Source organism: Perognathus longimembris, chromosome 9, assembly GCF_023159225.1.
Source record: "Perognathus longimembris pacificus isolate PPM17 chromosome 9, ASM2315922v1, whole genome shotgun sequence".
Classification (NCBI taxonomy): Eukaryota; Metazoa; Chordata; class Mammalia; order Rodentia; family Heteromyidae; genus Perognathus; species Perognathus longimembris.
The window spans coordinates 17,952,123-17,977,825 of NC_063169.1; the positions used below are offsets into that span (position 1 = coordinate 17,952,123).

The following is a 25,703-nucleotide window of genomic DNA, read 5'->3' on the forward strand; positions in this document are numbered from 1 at the left end:
CATAATAGACATAATATATGCATATATCTGTCTATACACGTATGTGTGTAGATATCTATATGCATATACCTATGTGCATATATGAGTATGTACATACATACTATATATTACATATATATATAATTGATGTGAAGAACGTGTTGGGCTCAATGCCACAAGGAACATTCAAAATTATCTTGATCTGGGGGGATGTTTGATCCTTGAGGCCGAAATCATCTTCGCTTATTTCCTTTCCACTCTTAGGACGGGAAACGACAGAGGGACGGCCGTGGGAGCCTAGACGGCGAAATAAGAGCTCCCGATCCGGGCGTTTCTCTGGCAACAAGGCGCTCCGCGAAGGAAGCATTGTGTAGGCTTCGCGGCCCAGCCGGTACGTCGTCTCGCGAGAGCGTGCGCGAGACCGCGCGCCGCGCCTCCCGCCCTGGCGAGAGCCAGTTTCCGGTCTCCTTGGCAGCGCGTCTCTCTGCAGCCTCCTCGCCCGCGGCTTCCATGGCTACTGCAGGGCGGGCCGGAACTTTCGTGAGTAGGAACGGCTTTACACAGTGGAGCGTTGCTTGCCGGGGAAGGGGAGGACAGGGTGCCCTCCTCTTCCTTCCGCAGCCCGGGAGCGAAGCGAAGCAATTCAGATCCCGGAGCGCGGTCAGCAGACCGGTCGCGTCTATGATCGCTCCGCAGGCCGCTTGGTCGGCTGGTGCTGTCTCATCAGGGAGAGCTGAACTCCATGGCAGGGAACTTTTGGCAGAGCTCCCATTAGTAAGTGATCATCCAGTTTTGCATCCGAAGCCGGTTCGTGATGGAGGATGGGGAAGGGGACAGCGGTGAGGCTGGGGCCTGCGACTCCCCTGAATCTGGATCTGTGCCCCCGGTCCTGAGGCAAAACCGGAAGCGAAATGTGATGGGGGGGGCGAGAAAAGAGGGGTGACTTTTTCTCCCCGGCTGGGTTTTGGCGGGTGAGTTGGTGGGGGAGGGATAGAGGAAGGGAGGGGCTCAAGTCTCCTGGGCAGGAGATTAATTTGGGGTTCTAGGCTTAGCCAGGCTTGTGAGATGAGCTGCTGTGGGGACTGGTGCAGGAAGCCTGACTGGGTAGGTCTGTGTGGTTGCCTGTTTAGTCCAGGCTTATGGATGGCTTTTGCCGGGATTTGATCCGAGAAAGGGCATTCCTTTCTTTCGCGCTTTCTAAATTGAGTAAATGTAATCAAACAATGTGTCTAACTTGTGTCTCCCCCATCGTTTCCCGACTGCTTCATTTATGCCTAGCTGGAATTTTAGGTTAAGATCAAGTATAGGTCTCGTGCCCTCAAGATATTGTATATTTCATTGACTCACTCGCCTGTAACCCTAGTTACTAAGGAGGCTGAGACCTGAGGACCCTGTTTCCAAAGCGGCTTGAGTCTGTGAGACTCACATCTCCAATTCACCACCAAGAAGCCGAAAGAGGAGGTGTAACTCAAGTAGTAGAGGGCCAGCCTTGAACAAAAGAGCTAAGGAACAGTACCCAGACTTGTGTTCAAGCCCTAGGACCAGCAAAAAGCCAAAACAAAGACACGTATTTTCTAGGAGAATGATTAAAGTTTTTAACCCATCAGGATACAGTGTACTTAAAAACTGACCTATTGGTGGCTGGAAATATGGCCTAGTGGCAAGAATGCTTGCCTCGTATAATGTGGCCCTGGGTTCGATTCCCCAGCACCACATGCATAGAAAACGGCCAGAAGTGGCGCTGTGGCTCAAGTGGCAGAGTGCTAGCCTTGAGCAAAAGGAAGCCAGGGACAGTGCTCAGGCCCTGAGCCCAAGCTCCAGGACTGCCCCCCCCCCCAAAAAAAAAACAACAAAAAAAAACCTGACCTGTTGATTGGTACAACCTCTTAAAGATAATGTAATTTTAAAAAGAAGTGTATAAGTAAAGAGAAAATAAGGGTATCTTCTAAATTGCCACCATTTTCACAAGTAAATGTTAGTTTCTGTCAGTGATAATCTGGAATAATAAACAACATTTGTAAATGTCTTTGTTTAAGCAGGAAGTTAGCTGTATGATGGGGGCTGGTTAACCACTCAATGAGCTTTCCATTGTATAGTTGAAAGATGAGCAAGACTTGTTAAAGAAGTTATCTTAATATTAATCATTTTTTTGATCATTGATAGTTCTAAAATTTTCAGGATATAGATAGGATCAGTTCCTATTATTCACTTTTTAGCCCTTTGCATGAGAAAAAAAAAGAAACATTGCACTTGTAAACCAGTTTTCTAAAGATTGTGAATTTCTCCTATGAGAAAATGATCTTAGGGAGATGGAATCCTTTGGAAACTTTACTTGGGGAAAGTTGAAATGGAAAAAAGATGAAGTGGAAATAAGATGCTTTCCTAGTATGAAATACTAAAACATTAAGAAATTGAGGGTGTCTTTTGATGTGTTTCTGATGTTAGTCAGTGCAATTGATAGATTGAAGTGTTTTGTTTGTTTGTTTAAAGGCAAAATTAGCTGTGTATTAGTGGCTCCTGGCAGTAATTCTAGCTACTCAGAAGGCAGAGACCTGTAGGTTGAAGCCAGGGAGAAAAGCCCTTCAGACTCTTACCTCTAATTAGCCAGGAAAAATTAAAAGTTTTAGGCCTGAGAAATGATCAGTATGTAGAGAAAAATTAATTAGGAAAGACATTTTATAAACTGATGGGAGTCACTCAATGTTTTCTCTTAAATGGATAATAGGACATCACATATTAAAGAATCGAATTAAGAAATTAATAAGATGAATAGGAAGAAAGCCTTAAAACTCTATGGTGGAACATATTTTAGGAAATGAAATTTGATTTTAGTATGTAAGATGGCCCCTATTTTTTTTTCCTTTTTTTGGTAGGCTGGTTCTGTAGGTCAAATCTAAGAATAATTTTGAAAGGATAGCAGTGTGTTGCAATAGAAAGTTTTTGAAGAATAGTAGCATGGGTATGTTTTCTGCATTTTGATTTCTTAATATTTTGTTTTAATATTGTAAGAACATAGGAATAGGGAAAATAAATTGAAAATAGGAAATTACAAATCTGCTTTAGTGACACTTGGATTCCCATTTGTAAAAGCAGTTAGCTGACTCTTACCCTTACATCTATACCAAAATAAACTCCAAATGTATTAGCAACTCAAAGAAAAGACTCTTATCTCCAATTAACCACCAGAAACCGCAAGTGGCGCTGAAGAACTCAGAGACAGTGCCGGGGCCCAGAGTTCAAGCCCCAAATGACAATTCACCCTTAAATGTCGTGCAGCAGTTTAAAAGGATACCAAAATAACAAATTCATTGTCAAAAATACTTCTTAATATACTGAGTGACAAAATTACATTTCAGAATAGTGTCTATTAGGTCATTTAAATTTGATTTCATATCTTTGCTCATCTCTTCCTTGTCTAGGAAGGACTGTGAGTGTAATAAAGTCTTCAGTAGCTTTTGACATGACTAAAATTTGTAAAGTAAGGAAATTAAATATGCTCCATATTGCTTAACAACTGAAAACAAATCTTAGGTACCATCAATTGATGCCTAATAATTCTATCATTATTTAATGAATCACTATGAATGAGTAAGCATGCTACTAAATAAAAATACTAAGATGTTACTGTTTCTGAAGTATCTTGCTGACTCTTAGAATGAGTGAAAAAGAGGGGAGAGATTAGACTGGAATCATTTTCAATTACTTTATTAGTGAGGTGATTCTTATTGATAACCCACATTTTAGGAAGTGTGAGAAATAATTGTTTTTCTGGTTTGTTTTTTTGGAGGGGTGGGGGTTGGTGGTGCTGCTAAAAGTCTAATTCAGGACAGGATCTTGTACATGGTGGGCAAGTGCTCTACCACTGAACTCTGTCCCCCAGTCTATCCCCAATATCGCCTTTTATGGTTACTTCTTAAGCCTGTGCTTCTTAGTATGTGAACTGTTTGTTCAGCGTTAGGATGTTTTCTCTGACTTTGTTGGTTTTCTATAACAAAACTTTACATTTTTACTTTTAGTTTGCAATGGATTTTGGATAAACAAGATCTATTGAAGGAGCGCCAAAAGGACTTAAAATTTCTCTCAGAAGAAGAGTATTGGAAGTTACAAATATTTTTTACAAATGGTAAGCTATTTTTGATTGTTGTTAGTTGAAGTGCTATATAATTGGCTACCTTCCAAGTGTTCTTATATGGTTACTTTTGGTAAATGTTAAAATTTGCATTTAACATTTGTATTTATATATGTATTTTTTTTACAGTGTACTCATCTATCATTTTAACACTGGATAATCTAAAAGCTGTTTTAAATTTTACATATCTGGCTGGGCCTAGTGGCAAGAGTGCTTGCCTCCTACACATGAAGCTCTCGGTTCGATTCCCCAGCACCACATATATGGAAAATGGCCAGAGGGGGCGCTGTGGCTCAAGTGGCAGAGTGCTAGCCTTGAGCAAGAAGAGGCCAGGGACAGTGCTCAGGCCCTGAGTCCAAGGTCCAGGACTGGCAAAAAAAAAAATTACATATCAGAGATAATTCAACAGTGATAGCTAATCTTACTGGGCCTTTATAATGCAACTCAGTGTAAAGTTGACTAAAAAAAAATACTCTGAGGATAAGTGATTCTTTGAAGTTGACATCCTGTAGTTGACTTTTTTTCGGCCAGTCCTGGGGATTGAACTCAGGCACTGGGGGTACTGTCCCTGAGCTGCTTTTACTTAAGGCTAGCACTCTACCACTTGAGCCACAGCACCACTTCTGTCTTTATCTGTTTATGTGGTGCCGAGGAATTGAACCCAGGGCTTCATGCATGCTAGGCAATTATTCTACCGCCAGGCCACATTCCCAGACCCTGTAGTTGACATTTTTACCTTTCCTATTATGGAAAAGGGATTTGGCCAAAAACCACTAGTCTGCCATGGGATTACTTTGTCATATGATTTTTCTAACCTTAGTTACTTTTCTGCAAACTTAACTGTTGTCTTTGAGGGCTCATTATGGATTTTTGTCTTCATAAAATTATAGCTATACTAAGGAGGGTATCTAATGTTTTCTTTCTTTTTTTGCTCAAGGCGAGCACTTTACCTTTTTTTTTAAATTAAATTTTATTGACAAGGTGATATGCAGAGGGGGTATAGTTATACAATAAGGTAGTGGGTACATTTCTTATTATATTTGTTACACCCTCCCTCATTTTTCTTTCCCTTCCCTAGTTCAGGTAAGCATATATGCCATATCCAGTGCACCAAAATCATATACAGTAACCACGTGGGGTACGCCAAAGGAAATTGACTGAGAACATTAAACGTAATGACAACAATAGAATCCTCCTGTGTCCTTCTCTTGGTGTTGTTTTTGCTTATCCTTACCATATATGATCATGTGTACATAGCTGTTGAGCTATTGTGATCCTCTGATAGGTCTATCCTAGACCTTTTTATGTTTGTTTAGTAGTTGTTTGGTTTTAGATAAAAAATGTAAAGACGCTGACCCAAACATGTGCAAATACCTTTTGAAAAGAAGTTTGTTATCTTGCAGACCTGGTCTCTACTGTTCCTCCCAACCCCAACAGTCATATATCAAGGAGACCATGAGCCTTTGTTCTCTGTGTTCTAGGCTTCTCTCACTTAACATTATTTGTTCAAGTTCTGACCATTTCCCTGAGAATACCAATATTTTATCATTTTTAATTGCTATGTAGTATTTCATTGTGTACAGGTACCACAATTTTTGGATCCATTCATCTGTAGTGGGGCATCTGGGTTGTTTCCATATTTTGACTGTTGTGAATTGTGTAATGATAAACATGGATGTGTAGATGTCTTTATGGTATCCTGAGACCTGTTGTTCAGGATAGATGCCTAGGAGTGGTATGGCTGGGTCATAGGGTATGCCTATGCAGTGTTTTTTTTTTTTTTTTTTTTTTTTTTTTTGCCAGTCCTGGGCCTTGGACTCAGGGCCTGAGCACTGTCCCTGGCTTCTTCCCGCTCAAGGCTAGCACTCTGCCACTTGAGCCACAGCGCCGCTTCTGGCCGTTTTCTGTATATGTGGTGCTGGGGAATCGAACCTAGGGCCTCGTGTATATGAGGCAGGCACTCTTGCCACTAGGCTATATCCCCAGCCCCCTATGCAGTGTTTTTTGAGGAACCTCCATACTGTTCTCCAGAGTGGTAGTACTAGTTTGCACCCCCACCAACAGTGGAGAAGGGTTCTTCTTTCCCCGCATCCCCTCCATCATTTGTTGTTGCCTGAGTTCGGAGTATAGGCCATTCTGAGTGGGGTGAGGTGGTATCTCAGGGTTGTTTTTATTTGCATTTCCTTTACTGCCAGGGATGTTAAACATTTCCTCATATGTTTCTTTGCCATTTTTATCTCTTCTCCTGTGAAGTTTCTCTTTAGCTCCTTTGCCCATTTAATAATTGGTTTACTGGGATTGGAGGGGGTTCGTTTCTTGAATTCTTTGTAGATGACGAATATTAGGCCTTTGTCTGTTGCTGTACTGGTGAAGATCCTTTCCTATATGGTTGGCTGTCTTTCTAGTTTAGTGGCTATGTCTTTAGCTGTAGCACTCTACCTCTTGAATCACAGCACCACTTCTGGCTTTTTCTATATATGTGGTGCTGAGGAATTGAATCCAGGACTTTATATATACAAGGCAAGCACTTTACCACTAGGCCACATTCTCAGCCCCTTTATACTATAAAGATAATATGAAAATCATTAAAATATTTAGATGATAGAGGGGACTGGACTATCTATCACTCAACTTTGTTACTAAAAGAATAACTTGTTTTGGGACACTTTCTCTTTTCTGTTTATCTATACTATTTTTGCAGATTTTACTGCTAAATCACTATGAGTTACAGTTTTATAGCAGGTGTGTCCCCTTGTTAAAAATGAATATAGTCATGTTTTAAACTTGAAGAAGTTATTGTCTAAAGTTAACATTATTCTCATGATACCAGATGATATACTTAAAATGTTATTATTTTCCTTTTAGTTATCCAAGCATTAGGTGAACATCTTAAATTAAGACAACAAGTTATTGCTACTGCTACTGTTTATTTCAAGAGATTCTATGCCAGGTAAGGCTATTTTATTTTGGAGACCATGTTATAGCTATTAGAAATGTTTTTCTTTTTCTTTCTTTCTTCTTTTTTTTTTTTGGTCAGTCGTGGGGCTTGAACACTGGACCTGGGCACTGTTCCTGAGTTCTTCAGCTCAAGGCTAGCACTCTACCACGTGGAGCCACAGCACCACTTCCAGTTTTTAGTGGTTAATTGGAGAGTCTCACGGGGGCTCTTCTGCCTGGCTGGCTTTTAATCGTGATCCTCAGATCCCAGCCTCCTGAGTAGCTAGGATTACAGGTGTGCTCAGCTTCTGAAATGTTTTTCTAATATTGACAAACTAGTATAAATGAATTGCTTGTTTACCATAGTTATTGTGTCCCCTCCCCCACAGGCTATTTTTGTGAATTGTAATGTTTAACTCTGTTTTTGTCATATTTCAGGTATTCTCTGAAAAGTATAGATCCTGTATTAATGGCTCCTACGTGTGTGTTTTTGGCATCTAAAGTAGAGGTATATTTCTGTTTTACATCAAATATAGTTAATATATGTTAGTTAAGAAGTGGCGCTGTGGCTCAAAGTGGTATAGTGCTAGCCTTGAGCAAAAGAGCTCACGGACAGCACCCAGGCCCTGAGACCAAGCCCTATGACTGACAAAAGTGTGTGTGTGAGGGGGATGTGTGGCTGTGTGGGGTGTGTTGGTTAATCTCCCTAATTTTAACATTGCCTATTTAAGAATAATGACAGATGATTATTTCATAAAATATGAAAAATTAAAAATCAAAAGATATATCATTTTATACATATTTTATGTATTTACTTATAAACATGATGGTACTTAACTATGTATGAAGTACCACCTTCTTCTTTTTCTTCTTCTTCTTTTTCTGCTTCTTCTGCTTCTGCTTCTTCTGCTTCTTCTTTTTTTACTTGTCCTGGGTCTTGAACTCGTGAGTCTGGGTATTGTCCCTAAGCTTCTTTTATTCAAGGCTCGTGCTCTGTCACTTGAGCCACAGTGCCAGTGGCTTCTTTTAGTAATTTATTGGAGATAAGAGTCTCATGGACTTTCTGGCCTGGGCTGGCTTGGAACTGTGATCCTCAAATCTCAGCCTCCTGAGTAGCTAGGATTACAGGCATTAGCCACCAGCGCCTAGCCTGTGAAGTGCTTTCTAAGTCTTTTTACAAGCACCTTGATTCCTGTTAACAAACTGTTGAATTTATCATAGTACTATCCACATTTTATAAATAAGGAAATTAAGGCACAGAGATTAACAACTTGCCTAAGTCTTTACATAGTAAGTACCCCACCCTGTATTTGAACCCTGGGAGTTCAGTCTCCTAATATTACATGTACTACTTTGCTTTGCTGCCTTTAAGATGTTGTTTGACACCAAATTATATTCATTAAATGCTTCAGCTCCTCTATTACAACCTGAGAATGTTGAATGTCCTCCCTCATATGCTTACTTCCTACTATCTTCCTTCCCTGTCCCTTTTCCTAACAAGCCATAAGAAAACCAAAAGAAAGTCAAGGATTGGGAGAGACTTTAACAGGTTTGTATAGAGAGAATAGAAAAACTTGGGGAGGGAAAGATGTAGAAAACCTGGAGCTGAGGCTGAAAATTTCTGCTCAGTTATTTTATCTCTTTAGGTGGTGTTTTTGTTGTTATTTTCTTTTCGTCCATTATAGGGCTCGGGTGCTGTCTCTGAGCTCTTTTGCTCAAGGCTAGCACTGTACCACTTTGAGCCCCGTGCCACTTACGGTTTTCTGATGGTTAACTGGAGATTATAGTCTCACAGACTTTCCTGCCCAGGCTGACTTTGAACTGTGATACTTAGATCTCAGCTTCCTGAGTAGATAGGGTTACAGTTGTGAGCCACCAGCACTGGCTCAAACATTCTTTTGATAAGGAATTATTTAGAAGTGGAACTGTGACCTGGATAAAGAATTATTGGGTGGGAGGAGACAGTGTATCTTTTTGGGTTTGATTGTAGCACTGTTGTTTTTTAAAGCATGGAAATTGTATACGCATGGTGTTTAGTAATACAACTCAGATTTCCATTGTTTCACTTGATAGGGTTGGAAACGTAAATATAAATACACATTTATATTGTCCTTACAAAGCATACAGGTTGAAGTTATATGAACAATTTTTTTTTTTTTTTTGCTGGATAAGGAACCAGTTTTTTATTTTTCCTTTTTAAAATGAAGTGAAGGCTTGAGAAATCTTAATGGGCTTTATGTGAAGTTAAATAAAATAACATATGTAAAGCAGATCACTTGATAAATTCCAATGATGGGCAGTGGTAATTATTAGGTTGAAAGAGGAAAGGACAACTAATCTTAGAAACCTTATCCTATATTCTTATTTGTCTCTTCCAAAAAAAGAATAGGTATTTATATAGTCTTCTAAGTAATGTCAAAGTTTATCTTACAGAGAGATTTGATATATTCTTATTAAATAACATGAAGTATCTGTTCATTAGTCCAGGTTCAATTGGATAGAAAGCACACTTTATCCTACTTCTTATGGTTCAGAATAGAATTTAAATTTTGTCTTGGATATGGATTTATTAGCAGTAACTGGCATTGCCATGTTGCGAATTGGTTTGTAACTTGGTACCTTTTATTGAGATTAAATAATGAAATTATTTAAGATTTTGTCTTAGTTTGTGGGTTGGTACAGGAGTTTGAACTTAAGGCTTTAACCTGCTAGGCAGGAGCCTGCCACTTAGCCACACCTCCAGACCTTTTGGCTCGGCACCTGGCCTGCGCTGCAATTCTATTTGTGATTTGTTCTAGCTAAGATGATAGGCCTGAACCACTACACCCGATTTTTTTCTGTTGAAGTGGAGGTGTCAAGAACTTTTTTGTCTGGGCTGACATGAGCCATAATCCTCCCAGTCTCAGCCTCTATTGGAGCTAGGATGATACGTGCACTCCATGACACCTGGCTGCTGATTGAGATGTTGTCTTATCAACTTATTTTGCCTGTGCTGACCTCCATCTGCAAATCCCGCTGATTACAAATAGGCATGAACCACCAGCATGCAGGTAAATGTGAAAATTTTAGGGAATGGTGCATTTAGAAATTTAAATATTTCATACTTAAGTTAAAAGGTGAAGACTAAGCTGGAAGAGAGTTTGCAAATACTCTTTGGAATAGACCTTATGCTTATTGGAGTAATATGTATCTGATCACATCTACTTTTTTTTCCTCTAGGAATTTGGAGTGGTTTCGAATACGAGGTTGATTGCTGCTGCTACTTCTGTATGTAAGTGCAAAAAAGTATGCTCTGCTTTAACCATGTGATCTAAAGAAAGCTCCATGGTACACAGATGCCATGTGATTGAGTTTATTACATCTCCCAAGAATACCCTTATTACTAGCATATGTGACAAAAATAAGTTTAAAAAGGTCTTAACTGTATCTAAGGCGATACTTTAAAAATTATTAAGCAGTTGTACAAAGAAGTTTATACTTGTATGAGTCAGGTTATGAGCACAATGCTTCCTGGTCATTGTCACCCCTTCCTTCATTATCCCCCTCCTGTCCCTGTTTTTACATAATATACCTTGGCTATCCTGGCTACATTTGCTCACCCTTCTTCCCTCCATTTCTGTGCCATCCCTTTGCCCACCCCCTAAGATGTATCTCTACTTCCTGATACTCATTTTGATAAACAGTACATTAAGTTTTTCAGAGCAAGTACAAAAGGCAGTACTTGTAGTTTAAAAAATAAGTAGTAATGATCAGCCTCAAAACATTGACTCAATGGTTTTTAATTTTATAAGGATGAAAGAACTCATTTTCTGATTTTATTTATTATTGCAACTAGCCATTACCTGTTCTTTAGGGTAGATTCGACTTTTTTTTTTTAACAACTGTAATGTACGTATTCGATGAGACTTGTAAATTTTCATACTTCCAAATTGAAAAATGTTACATAGAAAAATGTCCTGGCTATGTAGTAACCGAGCAACTTTCAGTCTCAGTTCTGTTTCTTGATAATTGCGCTTTGTTCCTAATCAGCCCTACAACCTTGAGCAAGTTGCTTGGTCTTGGGTCTTTACCTAAAATGATGAAGTTTAGCTGTATGAATCAGGGCATAAATGGAAGTAATATAAAATAATAATTATAGAACTACTGTACACAGGTTACTAATATTATGACATGCTCTATCTTTTTAGATTAAGCAAAAAGACATTATCTGACAAGAGATCATTCAGACCTTTAAAATTATTTCTGTGATCTACAGAAGAGAGACCATTCTGTGTTTTGTGAACCAAGCTGAGTGATTTTAATATTTTGAGGTCATCATCCTTTTTTGAGAGGTACATAATAATCTAGTCCAATGTTTTTCATGTGTGCAAAAGAATTCCAAATGAGGGTTGGAGATGTGGCTCCATTGGTAGAGCAGTAGCCAGTGAGCAGAATAGTCAGGTACTGAGTTCAAATCATGCTCCTGAACCAACAAAAGAAAGAATTCGAAATGATAAATGATGTGTGTAGCTACTCTTTTGACTAGGACTAATAAATCCCCACTTCTGAAGTATTGACTGTGTCTAGTAATTTCTTGCTACTTTATATGTTATGGAAAGGGAGAAAAGAAGTAACTATAGTGGTGAAATTTGACAAAACAATGCCTCACTCAGCCAGGTGATCAAGATCAATAGCAGTGGTGATAACATACATTAATAGTGGGTACCTGTAATAAGTTAGTCACACTCTATACCCCCAGTTGAATCATGGGGAAAACATCAGACCTATTCTGGTATGTGTCACCTGTAAAGTAGCTCAGTACTACTAAAAAATGCAAATCATCAAGAACAAGGAAAGTCTAGAAAACTTACAGCCAAACTAAGCCTAAAGAGATATGTAATATAGTTTATTGGATGAATTTCTGAGACAGAAAAACCATTCCCTCTCTCTTCTCATCCTTTTTTCCCTTTGTCCCTCCTTCCTTTCTATTTTACAAGCATATATAGCATTTGAAAGTGGCATTTATGTATTACATTTGTAAACAAAGGTACAACTTCAGTGCCCCTTCTAAACTGAATTACTGGAGAACAGAACAGTATCATTCTAGCACTAGTATGATTTTCATGATGAAAAAGTCAGGATTTTTTTGTCTTTTAATTTGTTTTGATACAACAACAGAACCATTTAATATAAAGTGTAAAATTGAACCTCAACTTATGGTATATACCACCTTGTCTTTCTCCTCTTGGTAGTAAATAAAGATACAGAGATAAAGGGTGACATCTACCAAGATGCATTGCATTCATAAACTGATTCGTTGGATGGTAACTCCTTTGTACTACATTATCTATACTTAAAAGTAATTTTAAGATATAATTAAAAGAAACAGTAGATTCCTAAGCATTGTCAGGAGTGCCTACTGAAAATTTCGCAGCCATGCTCTTTCATACTCTCTACTGTGATAAAGGAATTTTGAATTAAATCACTGACACTTTCTAAGTTTTTTTTTCTGCAGTGAAAACTAGATTTTCATATGCCTTCCCAAAGGAATTCCCTTATAAGATGAATCATGTAAGTATATTATGTAAAATAAATCACTTGTCAAGGTACTATATAAAGTAGCTCCATTTAATAGTAGAATAAACAATCTGCTAGAAATTTCAAGTACTTCAAGAATATATAATATTTTAAGTTAAAGCACAATACCTTGTAAGTATTATTAATTTTTTGCATATAGCAATTGTGCTACCCATTAAGCACCTTGGCAAATAGCTCTTGAGCTATGCTCCTAGTCCTTTTTTGCTTTAGTGACTTTTTGGGTAGAGTGTCATAGTTTTTACCAGGCCAGACTTAACTGCAATCCTACCCATGCCTCCCCTGTGACAGGGATGACATGTGCAAGCCCAGCCTTTCTGTTGAGATGTAGTCTCACTAACTTTGCCTGGCCTGACCTGGAATTGTTATTCTCCTGAGTAGCTGGGATTATAGGAGTGAACTCCCTCAAAGGTCACATGAAAGCTTATTAATAATATTCCACAATAAAACATTAATTCTTAGACTTGGAAGCTCTGGCATTAGTATTTTCTAAAAGCTTCCAGGTGACACTAATGTGCATCTGGGGTTGAGAATTACTATAATGGAACAGGATGAAACCATATTTGAAAAGCTAACATTATTTTAAAGATGAGTTTCTATTGGCATTTTGCTAGGTATGTCCTTTTTCCATGTTGCAAGGTCTTTTTCCATTCTACCTAAATTGAAAATTTTAAATTTAGATATAATTGCATTTTATATTTGTTGTATGAAAGTATATTGAAAAATATGAAGTTTTTTTTTCTCTTTTGTTTTCTCATTCTCTTTTGTTTGGGATTTAAACTCAGGATCTCATGATTGCTTGGTGCAGGTTATCTCTTGATCCACATACCCACCCAGCCCATGAGATATTTTAAATAAAAATGACGACAGAATACCGGGGCTGGGGAATCACTTAGTGATAAGACAATATGCTTTTTGTGACAGCTTTAATCCCAGCACCAAAAGAAAAAAATACTCTATAACTCTAATTATATGAATGATATAATAGTAAAATTTTCATTGTATATGGTCATTGTAATATAGGCTATTATGTTTATTATCTTGATATAAAAATGTGAGAATACATAATAATTTACCAATATGCCTATAAGTTATTTTAAATTCAACAGACTAGTAATTAGACTTCTTGTTGACAGTGGATAATTTTTTTTAAACAGATATTAGAATGTGAATTCTATCTACTAGAACTAATGGTGAGTGTGTTTCTTTCCTTTAATGAAGTAAAATTTATTTTTATGTTTAATAAGCCAGGAATGATTTAATGATTTTTAAACCATCCAGGTGATATTTGGTGAAATTATAGTAATCCAGTAATTTCATCAACTTTCTGAAGTTGGGAAATAATTGCATATCCTACTCAGGATGGAAAAAAATTGTTCTGTAGAACCCATAATTAAAGAGTTACAAGCAAACAAGTCGGGGATTAAACCAGAGTAAAATATGTGCACAGTCTATATGTGTGCAGTGTTGTTTGAAGGTAGACATGTCTTGGGCAGAATTCTGCTCTTCCAGTTGGCAGTTATGGATTTTAGGCTAATGTGTTGCTGCAGTGTACTATAGATGTGACACTTGGAGTCTCTAGGTGATGAATGGATGCTGGCTGACTGCTATTGGGTTAATGATAGCATTTTTGTGTTGTGATAAATCTGCTTTTACACATACACCTTTTTTAAACTGTTTCTAGGATTGTTGCTTGATAGTCTATCATCCTTATAGACCTTTGCTCCAGTATGTGCAGGACATGGGCCAAGAAGACATGTTGCTTCCCCTTGCATGGTAATTAGAACAGAAGTTTATTAATAGTGTACTGTGCTCATGGATGGGAAAACTGACAACTAGATGTGAAATTCAGTGTCTTTAAAGCCATTAAACCAGTTCCTCCAATGTACTTTGTATTGAACAAGAGATTTGCTTAAGAGCCAGTCCTGGGACTTGAACTCAGGGCCTGGCACTGTTCTTCAGCCTCTGTGTGCTCAAGGCTAGCACTCTACCACTTGAGCCACAGTGCCACTTCCAGCTTTTTTTGTTTATGTGGTACTGAGGAATCAAACCCAGGGCTTCATGCATCCTAGGCTAGAACTCTACCACTAGTCCACATTCCCAGCCACTCTGCTTCAGTTTTAATGGACACAATGGTATAAATGCTAGTGCTACTCATTTAAATGATGTATTTGGTGACTATTACCTGCTAAAATTTTATATTGTATAAAAATAAGCAAAAATTATGTGTGAATTTGTCTTCAAAATATATTTTTGGTAGTATTAAATACTCTTCTAATTTTTCACAAGTTAGAAAAATGTGCTTATTTTATATAGCTTACTGAGAGTTTTCAAAATTTAATATATTTCCTGTTGGCATGCACATCTATCCTTTACCTTGGTGTGTTTGTCTTTATTTCCGTATTCAGTAATAGAAAAGAGAAATAAATAGGCACAAAAATAGGAAATCTAACCCTCTCTGGTAGAAAAATGATGTCATTCTGCTTTCATTAATATGTGATTTATGTTTCTATAGGAGAATAGTGAATGATACCTACAGAACAGATCTTTGCCTACTGTATCCTCCTTTCATGATAGCTCTAGGTATGTAAGTATGGTGTGCTATTATTGAAGTTATTAGAAACCTATTTAGATCACCCTAAAATAAATTTCGCCCTATTGTACTTTATGTTTTTATGTACCGTGAATAGACTAATCCTTGCATGTGAACTTTCAATAATATAAATGTAAACTGTTACAAATCAGGATTATTGTCTCCCCCCTTTTTTGGGCATTTCTTCCCTTAAATTATATAAATTTTAGCCTTTTTTTAAATAGAAAATTTTTGTTTAAAGGGAAAAAAAATAAGTTTGTTAATATTGTCTTACAAGTAGGCCTGTTTTTTGTTTTTTTTAAATCCTAGGACCCACCTAGGTGCTCAGAGATTGAATAAAGAAGCAAATGTGAAAAAGTTAGCAAAGGGAAAAGTTAGCTCCCATTCTACTATATATGGAAGGCAGTAATGAGTTAAATAGTCTTTGGAGTCAGATAATCCTGCTGTTAGACTTTACTTCCTTTAAAGTGTGGGAAAATCGGTCTGGGGATATGGCCTAGTGGCAAGAGTGCTTGCCTTGTATACATGAGGCCCTGGGTTCAATTCCCCAGCACCACATATACAGAAAGCGGCCAGAAGTGGCGCTCTGGCTCAAGTGGCAGAGTGCTAGCCTTGAGCAAAAAGAAGCCAGGGACAGTGCTCAGACCCTGAGTTCAAGCCCCAGGACTGGCCAAAAAAGGAAACTAAAGTGTGGGAAAATCACCTAACCTTTCTGACTTGGATACTTTGATTGCCTTATTTTAAAATAGAGGGGAGCAGTTCCTAATAACAGAATTGTTTCAAGAGTTACATGAAGATAGCTTATAGAGTACCAAATAGCCTATTATTTTCTGGGCACTTGTTAGTTTCTGTTCCTTTTCTTTCGTTCTGTTGATTTCTAAGACTTTATCCTCTTAACTTTCCCTCTTATTCCTTCCTATTTCCTTCCTATTCTTTTACCTGGCCAGTCTTTCTTGTTGGTTTCTCTTTTCTTTCTTTTTCCTTCCTTCCTTCCTTCCTTCCTTCCTTCCTTCCTTCCTTCCTTCCTTCCTTCCTTCCTTCCTTCCTTCCTTCCTTCCTTCCTTCCCTCCCTCCCTCCCTCCCTCCCTCCCTCCCTCCCTCCCTCCCTCCCTCCCTCCCTCCCTCCCTCCCCCCCCTCCCCCCCCCCCCCCCCCCCCCCCCCCCCGTCCTGGGGCTTGGGACTCAGGGCCTGAATGCTGTCCCTGGCTTCTTTTTGCCCAAGGCTAGCACTCTACCTCTTGAGCCACAGCACTACTTCTGGCTTTTTCTGTTTATGTAGTACTGAGGAATTGAACCCAGGGCTCATACATGGTAGGTAAGCACTTTACCACTAAGCCACATTCCCAGCCCCTTTTTTTATTTCTTAAATGTTGATTTTTTTTTTTTTTGCCTTCTTACATCAAGGGTGACAGATAGATGGATATTTCTTTTTTTTTTTTTTTTTTTTTTTTTGGCCAGTCCTGGGCCTTGGACTCAGGGCCTGAGCACTGTCCCTGGCTTCTTCCCGCTCAAGGCTAGCACTCTGCCACTTGAGCCACAGCGCCGCTTCTGGCCGTTTTCTGTATATGTGGTGCTGGGGAATCGAACCTAGGGCCTCGTGTATCCAAGGCAGGCACTCTTGCCACTAGGCTATATCCCCAGCCCAGGATATTTCTGCTTTTGTAGCATTGACAACTATTGTAAAACATTGGATTTGGAAGGATTCGCAAGTGGCATCTGAGTCCATTGGGTAGAAGTGCTAAGATCTGTGTACACAAGAAGGAGGAGATAATGACATGGGCCACATCTTTGCTGTAAATGCCATCTGTGTGGTTTTTGGTCCTTTCAATATAGTCTTGGCTCATGACTTCTACCAACTGGTCTTTTGGTTAATCAAGACTGTGTTCCTAAGTAGTTATTTATATCCATCAACCTTTTCACACAGCTGTACTTGGCATCTCAAAACCTCAGACTCAGGACTGAGCGTATTAAAACTGTCTCCAAATATGATCTTAATTTTAATGTCCATATTAGCTTGGTGAAGAGAACTAAGTAGTTAACTTAGTTGAAAACCAGCGATTGATTCTTTAAACCTCTGAATAGCTACATTTTAGTTGGTTACTAGTACCTTTTGTGTCTCTTCTCTAGAGTAGTAGCCATCTTCTCATTACCATCCAGCTTACCACAGCAGTCTTCTAACTTGCTGATGGTCTCCATCATCCCTGTGCTCAGAGAGCCAGTGTGTTCTTGTTGAGTGAGGCTAGTGGGACTCAATTGGGGGGGAGGGGAATAATTTTTCCCTAGGGAACATTTGGCATTGTCTGGAGATGGTTTTAGGTCTCACACTGGAGTGGGATACAACTGGCATCTAGTGGATAGAAGCTGGACTGCTGCTAGCACCCTATACTGCACATGAAAGTCTCAGTTTCAGCAAGAATGACAGTACTGCCATGGTTGAGAAACCATGAGCTATTTAAATAGGGCTTTTAGTTTTAGATTATTTTTTAATAGCAGTACTAGGGTTTGCAATTAGGACATCATGCTTCTAAACATGTGCTCTACCACTTGATCCACAACCCTAGCACTTTATGCTGTAGTTATTTTTCATGCAGGTCTCACAGATTTTTGTTTTGTTTTTCTAGGGTCAGCCTAGACAAAAGTCTTTCTGAGCCTGGAACAGGGCTTACAGAGTAGACAAGCAATCTGCCACCAAGCCTCATCTCCAGCCCCTTGGCTGGCTGTTTGTCTACACTGTCTTTCTTAGCGAAATCATACAGGTTACCAGACCAGGAACTGTGACTCTCATAAACTGGGATAGAGTCAGGGCAGCCAGGTTGAATAGTACAAATTGTTGTAGGCAAAATTGTGGTATAGATTATTGTCTTAAGTTCTTTCACTATCTCTGTAGTGTAGCTTATGTATAATTATATGTAATGCTTTACAGTTTTTTCTAACATTGGATTACAACACTGGTTCTTTACCAGTGTGCTCATTTGTCATATATTTAGTTGTGTGCTGGAAATGTGTAAAAGCTCAAAAACAAAAGTAGAGGCAACATTACTTTTAATTGAAATATCAAAATATAATCGCTATTAATGAAACTTGTAAGTGTATTGATGAGCTAGTTTGTTGTCAGTGAGTTGTGTGCAACAGGACTACTCTTTGCTTCCATTCAGAGATAAGTTTCCCATAGTACCCTCCCCACTGGATTTGTGTGTTCCCTTAGGATTCTTCAAGGTATTTACACGTGACTAGTGCACAATGAGGAGCAACATCTTTAATGTAGTCTATTAATTTTTGAAATCTTTATCACAATGAATTGATGAGCTGATCAGGGGTATGTTTTAAATGTAACTAAAACAGTTTAGGACGTATATAGAGTTTAGGAGAATCTTGTTCTAAGGCAATGTATGCAGTTACACTTGAACAACTGTCTCTTTTTTCAGCTTGCCTACATGTGGCCTGTGTTGTACAGCAGAAAGATGCCAGACAGTGGTTTGCTGAACTTTCTGTGGACATGGAGAAGGTATTCCTTAAGATTCTATAGTCTTGGACATTTATAAATTCATATTGTAGTAGGGCATGGGTGACTTGTGCCTGTAATCCTAGCTATGTGAGAGGAGGCTGAGAATGAGATTATAGTTTAAGGCTGTAAGCCCAGGCCGAAAAGTTTCGGAGATCTTTTCTCAGCTCTATAATTAGGTGTGGTGGCATGTACCTCATACCTTTAGCTGTATGGAAAACTTAAAGATTATGGTTCCAGCTCAGCCCGGGCAGAAAAATCCAAGATTCCCATCTCAGCAAAATGAAGCTAGAGATGTTCATTCACACCTATCATCACAGCTGGGATAGGAGGTCAGAATAAGCTGATCTCATTCTAGATATGTCCCCAGACTGGATATGAGATGCTATCCCCAAAATAACAGTATACAAAAAAGAGTTGGAGGTGGGATTAGTGGTAGCGCGCCTACCTAGCATGCTCTGAATTACAGTGTTTGGTGAGAGGAATAGATGTTGATATTTAAAGTTCTCTTTGGTTAGTTGGTTTACGATTAAACATAATGGTCAACTTTTTGATTTGATTGGTTGTAGAGCAGACTTCTAGGATTATTGTAAAGCTATATAGTGACCACTAATTGCTACTGTGAACTTAGATAACAGACTTTCTGGGAAAAGTAATGCTTGTTCCTTTTTTTTTCCTACTTTTTCTACTCAAATATTGAAACCATTACAATTAATCCAAGATAAAATCCGTTTTTAGAAAAGACAGGGCTAATTTGGGAACTAAATATAACAGATCCTAGCTGCCAAGTTGGTTTTTCTTCTTTCAGTTTGTGTTGTTGCTTTGGTTTGGTTTTGATTTTGGTGGTTTTTAGACAGTCTTCCTAGAGGTAGCCCAGGAAGGCCTCAAACCCAGATCCCATTGTTCTTCTGCCTCAGTCTTTTTTCTTTTTCTTCTTTTTTTGCCAGTCCTGGGCCTTGGACACTAGCACTCTGCCACTTGAGCCACAGCGCCACTTCTGGCCGATTCCTATATATGTAGTGCTGAGGAATTGAACCCAGGGCTTCATGTATGCAAGGCAAGCATTCTTGCCACTAGGCCACATTCCCAACCCGGTCTTTTTTTTCTTTTTTGGGGGCGGGGGGCTGATACTAGGGCTTGAATTCTGAGCCTTGTGATCTTGCTTGGCTTTTTCACTCACAGCTGGTGCTTTACCATTTTAAGCCAAACCTCACCTTCCCTCTAAATATTTCTGCTGGTTAAGTGAAAAAATAAAACAGTCTTTCAGATTTGTCTGCCTGGGATGGCTTCTAACTGCAGTCCTCAGATCTCAGCCTCCTGAGTAGGTAAAATTATAGGCAAAAGCCACCAGCAGTGGGTTGTACCTCAGGCTCTTGAGTTCTGAGATTATAGGAGTGTGTCACCATACCCAGCTCTTAACTGCCAGGTTTGATTGTCTTAACATGTGTGTGGAGTAATGGAGACTCAAAGTAACATTTTGTATATAGTACTTCCCCTTATATTGTTTGAAACACTGTATTAGAAGATTATGCCCTATAGTGGCATATCCCTTCATGATTAACATACTTATTCTTACTATCTCATTTTTCTTTTGTTGGTCAGTTATGAGGCTTGAACTGAGTGTTCTCCCTAAGCTCTTCTGCTCAAGGCTAGCACTCTATCACTTTGAGCCACAGCACCACTTCTGGTTTTCTGGTGGTTAATTGGAAATAAGAGTCTCATGGACTTTCCTGTACCAGCTGGCTTTGAACCTTGACTCTCAGATCTCAGCCTCCTGAGTAGCTAGGACTACAGGTGTCAGCCATCAGCACCCAGCTTTTATTTTTGTTTTAAAGTGCCTACAGATAAAAGGAAAGCAACTGATAAGTAGAAATGCTGGGCAGGGCATATATACTCAAAATGACAGGTGAGGAAGAGAACTGTAAATAGCAAGGTGCTGAAAAATAGTGCTTTCCATTTATCAGGATTTCTCATCTAACCTCAGCCCGTAAGGATGAGACTTTTCCCTTTTGTACTGTTCTCTGAAGGAGGATTTTTGTATGTGATATAGGGTTTTTATATGTTTTGTTCTTTGAGATAGGTTCTTGCTACATAGCCCAAGCTGGCCATTTAATTCTTCATTTTCATATCTCAGACTCCTGAGTGTTGGGATTACAGGCCTTTACCATGATTGGCACTCTGGATTTGTTCTTTTTAGCAATATAAATATGTTGCTTTTTTTTTCACTAAGAAATTTTCAAATACTTTCTTCTAGATTCTGGAAATAATCAGGGTTATTTTAAAACTATATGAGCAGTGGAAGAATTTTGATGAGAAAAAAGAAATGGCTACTATTCTTAGTAAGATGCCAAAACCAAAACCACCTCCAAACAGGTATTTTAAATTTTTCATTAATGGTTTCATTTAATTATTTATTTTGTTTCTTAGATTATGTTCTTTTATATCTTTCCCTACCAAAACTTCATGATTCATGCATACTTTTTAAAGTGATTCACTGATAGATTGAGAATATGTCATTTTTCTTTCATTAGCATCAGTTAATTTGTTTAAGGGGGTTTCATTTTAACATGTCCATTTATGTGTACAATGCATCTTGATCAGTCACCCTCTTCATCAGAGAATGTCTCACTTTTTAAAATAAATGAATCTGATCATCTGATTAGCAATATTTCCTAATGTAACGGAGGTCTATTACAGGTATTCCTCAACATACAGCCACATACTGTACATATACTTAAACAGAACTGAGTTAAACAAGTTCATGAATTTCAAGGATAAAGAGTTCTGTAGTTCTGTACCAGTTTGATTCTGTGCCATACACACACCCTGGCCTATTCCTCTATTTTATAAATTTCAGTAACAGTTTTCAAAAATTTTAATAAATGATCTGATATAATATGAAGGATTTTGGCATTTTAGTGACCCACAGCACACCATAACATACAGTTTGCCAAACATGAATTTCCTATGCTAAGAAGTTTTTCTTGTCCAAATAAGATCTCATTTATTTCAGTGGGTCTCAGCTCTCACTATCACATTCATTTGAAGTAGTGACTAAAGGCAGAAGGAAAGTAAATCCTACCCATCTTCGTCATCCAGAAAGATAGATTACATATAACACTAAGCTAGACTGGTAGATTGCAACTGATTAATGTTACAGTTTGGAAAGAAATGATACTTGACTTATACAAGGAGCTGTTCAAGGCAGTCATTCAAACAGCTACCTTTGGATGCGTTTTTTACAGAAATCCCCTGAGTGATTCTCCACTAGTGGCAGGGCCTGGAGCTACAAGATGATGGTGGAGAAGATAAGGCAATAATCCTATTGCCACAGTCACTGGTACTTTCAGCTTTAGGAAATGACCGTGTTTTTCTGATTTAAGATTTGCTGTAATTACATATGATTTTAATATGTCATTAGACATCAGTTTTGTTTGTATGTTTGCTTTTTTGGAAGAACACTTTTGGTTTCCCTAAATAGTAGAAATAGAATTTTATATGTTAAGATTTAATTTTACAGGAAATTTGTTCAGAAAAAGAGGTGTAATCTCTATGTTGAGTGATACCTGTAATAATAATGAAACCCCATACACTAATTTAAACCTTTTGAGTGTAAATGGACACTAACTTTTAGACTGCTTGTTGTGTGTTAGGGCAAAAAGTTACAGAAGAATAAAAGCATAAAACCAAATGTTAGTTTTTTGTATTTTAATTTTGCCCCATTTGTGTCTTGTAATCAGGAATGTCTTTGTTGAATGATGATACCACAGAATAGTGAACTTCAGAAGATAGGTGTATCAGGGTGTTGAAAATGAATCTTTAATTGGTATAAAATCTCTTTCTTCCCCATTTGAACAGTGAAGGAGAGCAGGGTCCAAATGGAACTCAGAACTCTAGCTACAGCCAATCTTAAAACATTCCGAAGAAAGTCTAGTGGAGCACTTGGAAATAAACCATTGGACAATTTCAGTAATGTCTTCAGTGGGACACAAATGAAAATGAATAGCTTGCTTCTGTCAAGCATGTTGGGAAGTGATTTTATTTTTGGAAAATAAGTTGTTCTTTACTCAATTTGCTTCTAGTACATCATTGATTAAAATCTCTTGATTATAACAGTATAGAAGGGCTGTAAGGGGACCTACAGACAAACAGACAGACATAGACATTACAAAGTTAATAGCTTTTAATGAGTATCTTATTTCTTGATTTTGGATAATAGAACTTTTTAGCTTTTTATTAAGGCAGAAATCATGAAGCCTAATTTGTTTGAAATCCATTTTGGTCAGTAAGACAAAAAAGGACATAAAAAAATCCCATGAGGGTTTCTGTCCTTACCCTCCTTCTCCCCCCCCCCCCCCCTTTACTTTAAAATTGTACTTAAGGATTCAACTCTTTAAAAATCCTGGAAGATTTTTGATAACGATGATGATAATTTCAGGGAAATTATTCAAGTACTTTTTGATTTTAAAATGTTTTATATTCAGTACTTTTAATATTTTGCCACAGAAGATACTAACCCAGACTTGTAGAAAAGTGCAATATGTATAGCATACTCTGACATTTTAAAAGTTAATTCCGTAACCATTTTGAAATGCTGACTGAGCAAAAAAAGTTTTTTAAATCCCGAATAAGGTTATTTGGATTAATCGATTAATCACAATTAACAGGCACTTTGAAAGCCTGTAATAATTAATATAGGTTGAAATACAAATGTTCATTTTTAATCTACTATAAAAAGGGTCTTTTTCTGAGATATATACACCCTAGTTTAATTTTTATGTCTTCATATGGAGTTAGATATTTTTCAGCTATCTTGAACCAGAAAAACAATCAGGTTTTAGGCCGGTTAGATACTGGCTGTTCTTAATTCTCATATGAGTGTAGGACTAAAGACCAAATGTGACATCAGTAGGACTGCGCTGTCTGTGGAGCTTAGTAAATCATTTTCTTCACACTTGAAGGAGGGTGATAAATAAAACTTGGGATCATAGGAAATTTATGTACAATTAAGGTTTTTTTTATAAATCAGTTGTGAAAAATGGATTCTTAAATTAAGTGTTAATTTCCTAGTATAAAACGTCAAGAATAAAAGTGAGATCTCCACTCTATTGGACTAGTGTCTTCAATTCATCCTTTTGAATTTCTCTTATTTTCTGAGCCTTTTTTTTTTTTTTTTTTTTTTTTTGTCAGTCATGGGGCTCAAACTCAGGGATTGGGCACTGTCCCTGAGCTCTTTTGCTCAAGACCCAATCAGTGCTCTACAACTTTGAGCCACAGCTCCACTTCCATTTTTCTGGTGGTTAACTAGAGATAAGAGTCTCATGGACTTTTCCTGCCACAACTAGCTTTGAACCATGATTCTCAGATCTTAGCCTCCGGTGTAGCTAGGATTATAGGTGTGAGCCACTAGTGCCTGGCCTGAGACTCTTTCTTTAGTTAAGTTAAAAGTCTTGTACACTTAGTTGAAGATAACACCAATGGGTTTATAAACATTAAAGTTCTGCTTCCTTAGGGCGAATATCAGATGACCTGGAAAAGAGTAAAAAGTATAAAACTAGAACCAATGGTCAATATGGTTTCCCCAAGCTTATTGTAGGGTAAGAAAAGAATTAATGTTGAACTTGGATTGGATGAGCAGAGTAATTATCACGATCTCGACTGATTTTTTTCTTTAAATTTATGTGTATTTTTTTCAAAATTTTTTTATTAATGCATTATGCCTCAGAACCTGTTTGTGGAGAATTTAAAACGACATAGGAGAGGAGTCAAGCAGTGAATGACCCTCCACCTTCCTCTCCCTCAGCAGTAACAATGATCATTCACAGCCAGTTTCCTTGTCGGAACTCCCACCCACCGTCTCCATCCCATACTATTTTGAAGCAAACCCAGATTATCGTGTAATTTCATCCATTAATATTTCAGGATGTACTAAGAGATAATATCTCTTAAAATCTATAAAAATAATTGTACCTAAAATTTTGTAAAAAGTAATTTGATTATCAAATCCATTCAAATTTTTGGTTCTCTGATCAGTATAAAATTATTGAATAATGGGAATTAAGACTCAAGTAACGACTGCACCTTGCAATTCAATAATATATCCTTAAAGTTTTTCTTAAATCTCATTTTAAAATTCCCTTTGTCTAAGTTTCTCATGACCTGAACTTTGCTGCTTGCATCTTTGACATGCCATTTTAAAATGTTCTTTTGTTCTCTGTGTTTTCTGTAAACTTGGATGGAGTGGGTGGCATTTATTACTATATAAGGTGGTAGTCTTCCATTAGAAGGCATACAGTGGCTGAAATTTTAAAAAATCAGTGTTAGGCAGCACTGTCCAGTATGGTTTATCCACAGTGCACTTGTTCCTATTGAACACTTAAGATGTGGCTAGTCTGAATTGAAGTGTGCTATAAATGTAAAACATGCATTGAACTTTAAGTACTTTGTACAAAACGAAAGACTGTAAAATTTAGATAATCAGTTTGTAATGATTAACTTTTCCAACAATTAGTTTTGAATGAACAGGATGAAATAAAATATTAAAATTAATTTTTTTCTTTTACATTTTCTGAATGTAAGAAGCTTTAAAGTACTGCTATATCCTAAGGAAAATGTTAGATCCCAGTTTCATTCTACTATGTCATTCTCATTCTGAATAACTTTTAGCCATGTACCTGAGTAGCACAACCATGAGCCACCAGTGCCCTCTTGCAATCTTATTTTTATTTATTTATTATTATATATATATATATATTTTTTTTTTCTTGCCAGTCCTGGGCCTTGAACTCAGGGCCTGAGCACTGTCCCTGGCTTCTTTTTGCTCAAGGCTAGCACTCTGCCACTTGGGCCACAGCGCCCACTTCCAGCCTTTTCTGTGTATGTGGTGCTGAGGAATTGAACCCAGCGCTTCATGCATGCTAGGCAAGCACTCTACCACTAGGCCATATTCCCATCCCTGCAGTCTTATTTTAAAGATGAGAAAACTTTGA

General features: G+C 37.9%; 1 protein-coding gene and 1 long non-coding RNA gene across 4 annotated transcripts; one reads left to right on the top strand and one right to left on the bottom strand.

Moving 5' to 3' along the window:
• Positions 1-459: 459 nt before the first annotated feature.
• On the top strand, positions 460-23,820 carry Ccnc (cyclin C). Of its 3 annotated transcripts, none has more exons than XM_048353782.1 (12): positions 460-519; positions 3,996-4,102; positions 6,974-7,058; positions 7,484-7,553; positions 10,265-10,316; positions 12,540-12,595; positions 13,777-13,812; positions 14,304-14,395; positions 15,135-15,202; positions 18,638-18,717; positions 20,969-21,087; positions 22,573-23,820. In XM_048353782.1, the coding sequence occupies exons 4-12, from the start codon at positions 7,515-7,517 to the stop codon at positions 22,625-22,627; spliced, it is 597 nt and encodes a 198-aa protein (XP_048209739.1). In that variant the 5' UTR covers positions 460-519; positions 3,996-4,102; positions 6,974-7,058; positions 7,484-7,514; the 3' UTR covers positions 22,628-23,820. The 3 variants fall into 3 exon arrangements, with proteins under 3 accessions (XP_048209739.1, XP_048209738.1, XP_048209737.1); XM_048353781.1 differs by lacking the exons at positions 460-519; positions 22,573-23,820 and adding exons at positions 563-753; positions 21,960-22,548; XM_048353780.1 differs by lacking the exon at positions 460-519 and adding an exon at positions 565-753.
• Positions 6,281-14,901, bottom strand: LOC125357108. The gene is made up of 3 exons (XR_007212065.1): positions 14,890-14,901; positions 8,246-8,248; positions 6,281-6,541 (listed from the first exon to the last, which is right to left on the bottom strand). It is a non-coding gene; the product is annotated as an uncharacterized LOC125357108 (long non-coding RNA).
• Positions 23,821-25,703: the final 1,883 nt, after the last annotated feature.

Coding starts and splice junctions, on each gene's coding strand:
- Ccnc (XM_048353780.1), top strand. CDS start 722: ATGGCAGGGAACTTTTGGCAGAGCTCCCATTA. Junction 4,103..6,973: donor ACAAATATTTTTTACAAATG/GTAAGCTATTTT, acceptor TTTTCCTTTTAG/TTATCCAAGCATTAGGTGAA. Junction 21,088..22,572: donor CCAAAACCACCTCCAAACAG/GTATTTTAAATT, acceptor CCATTTGAACAG/TGAAGGAGAGCAGGGTCCAA.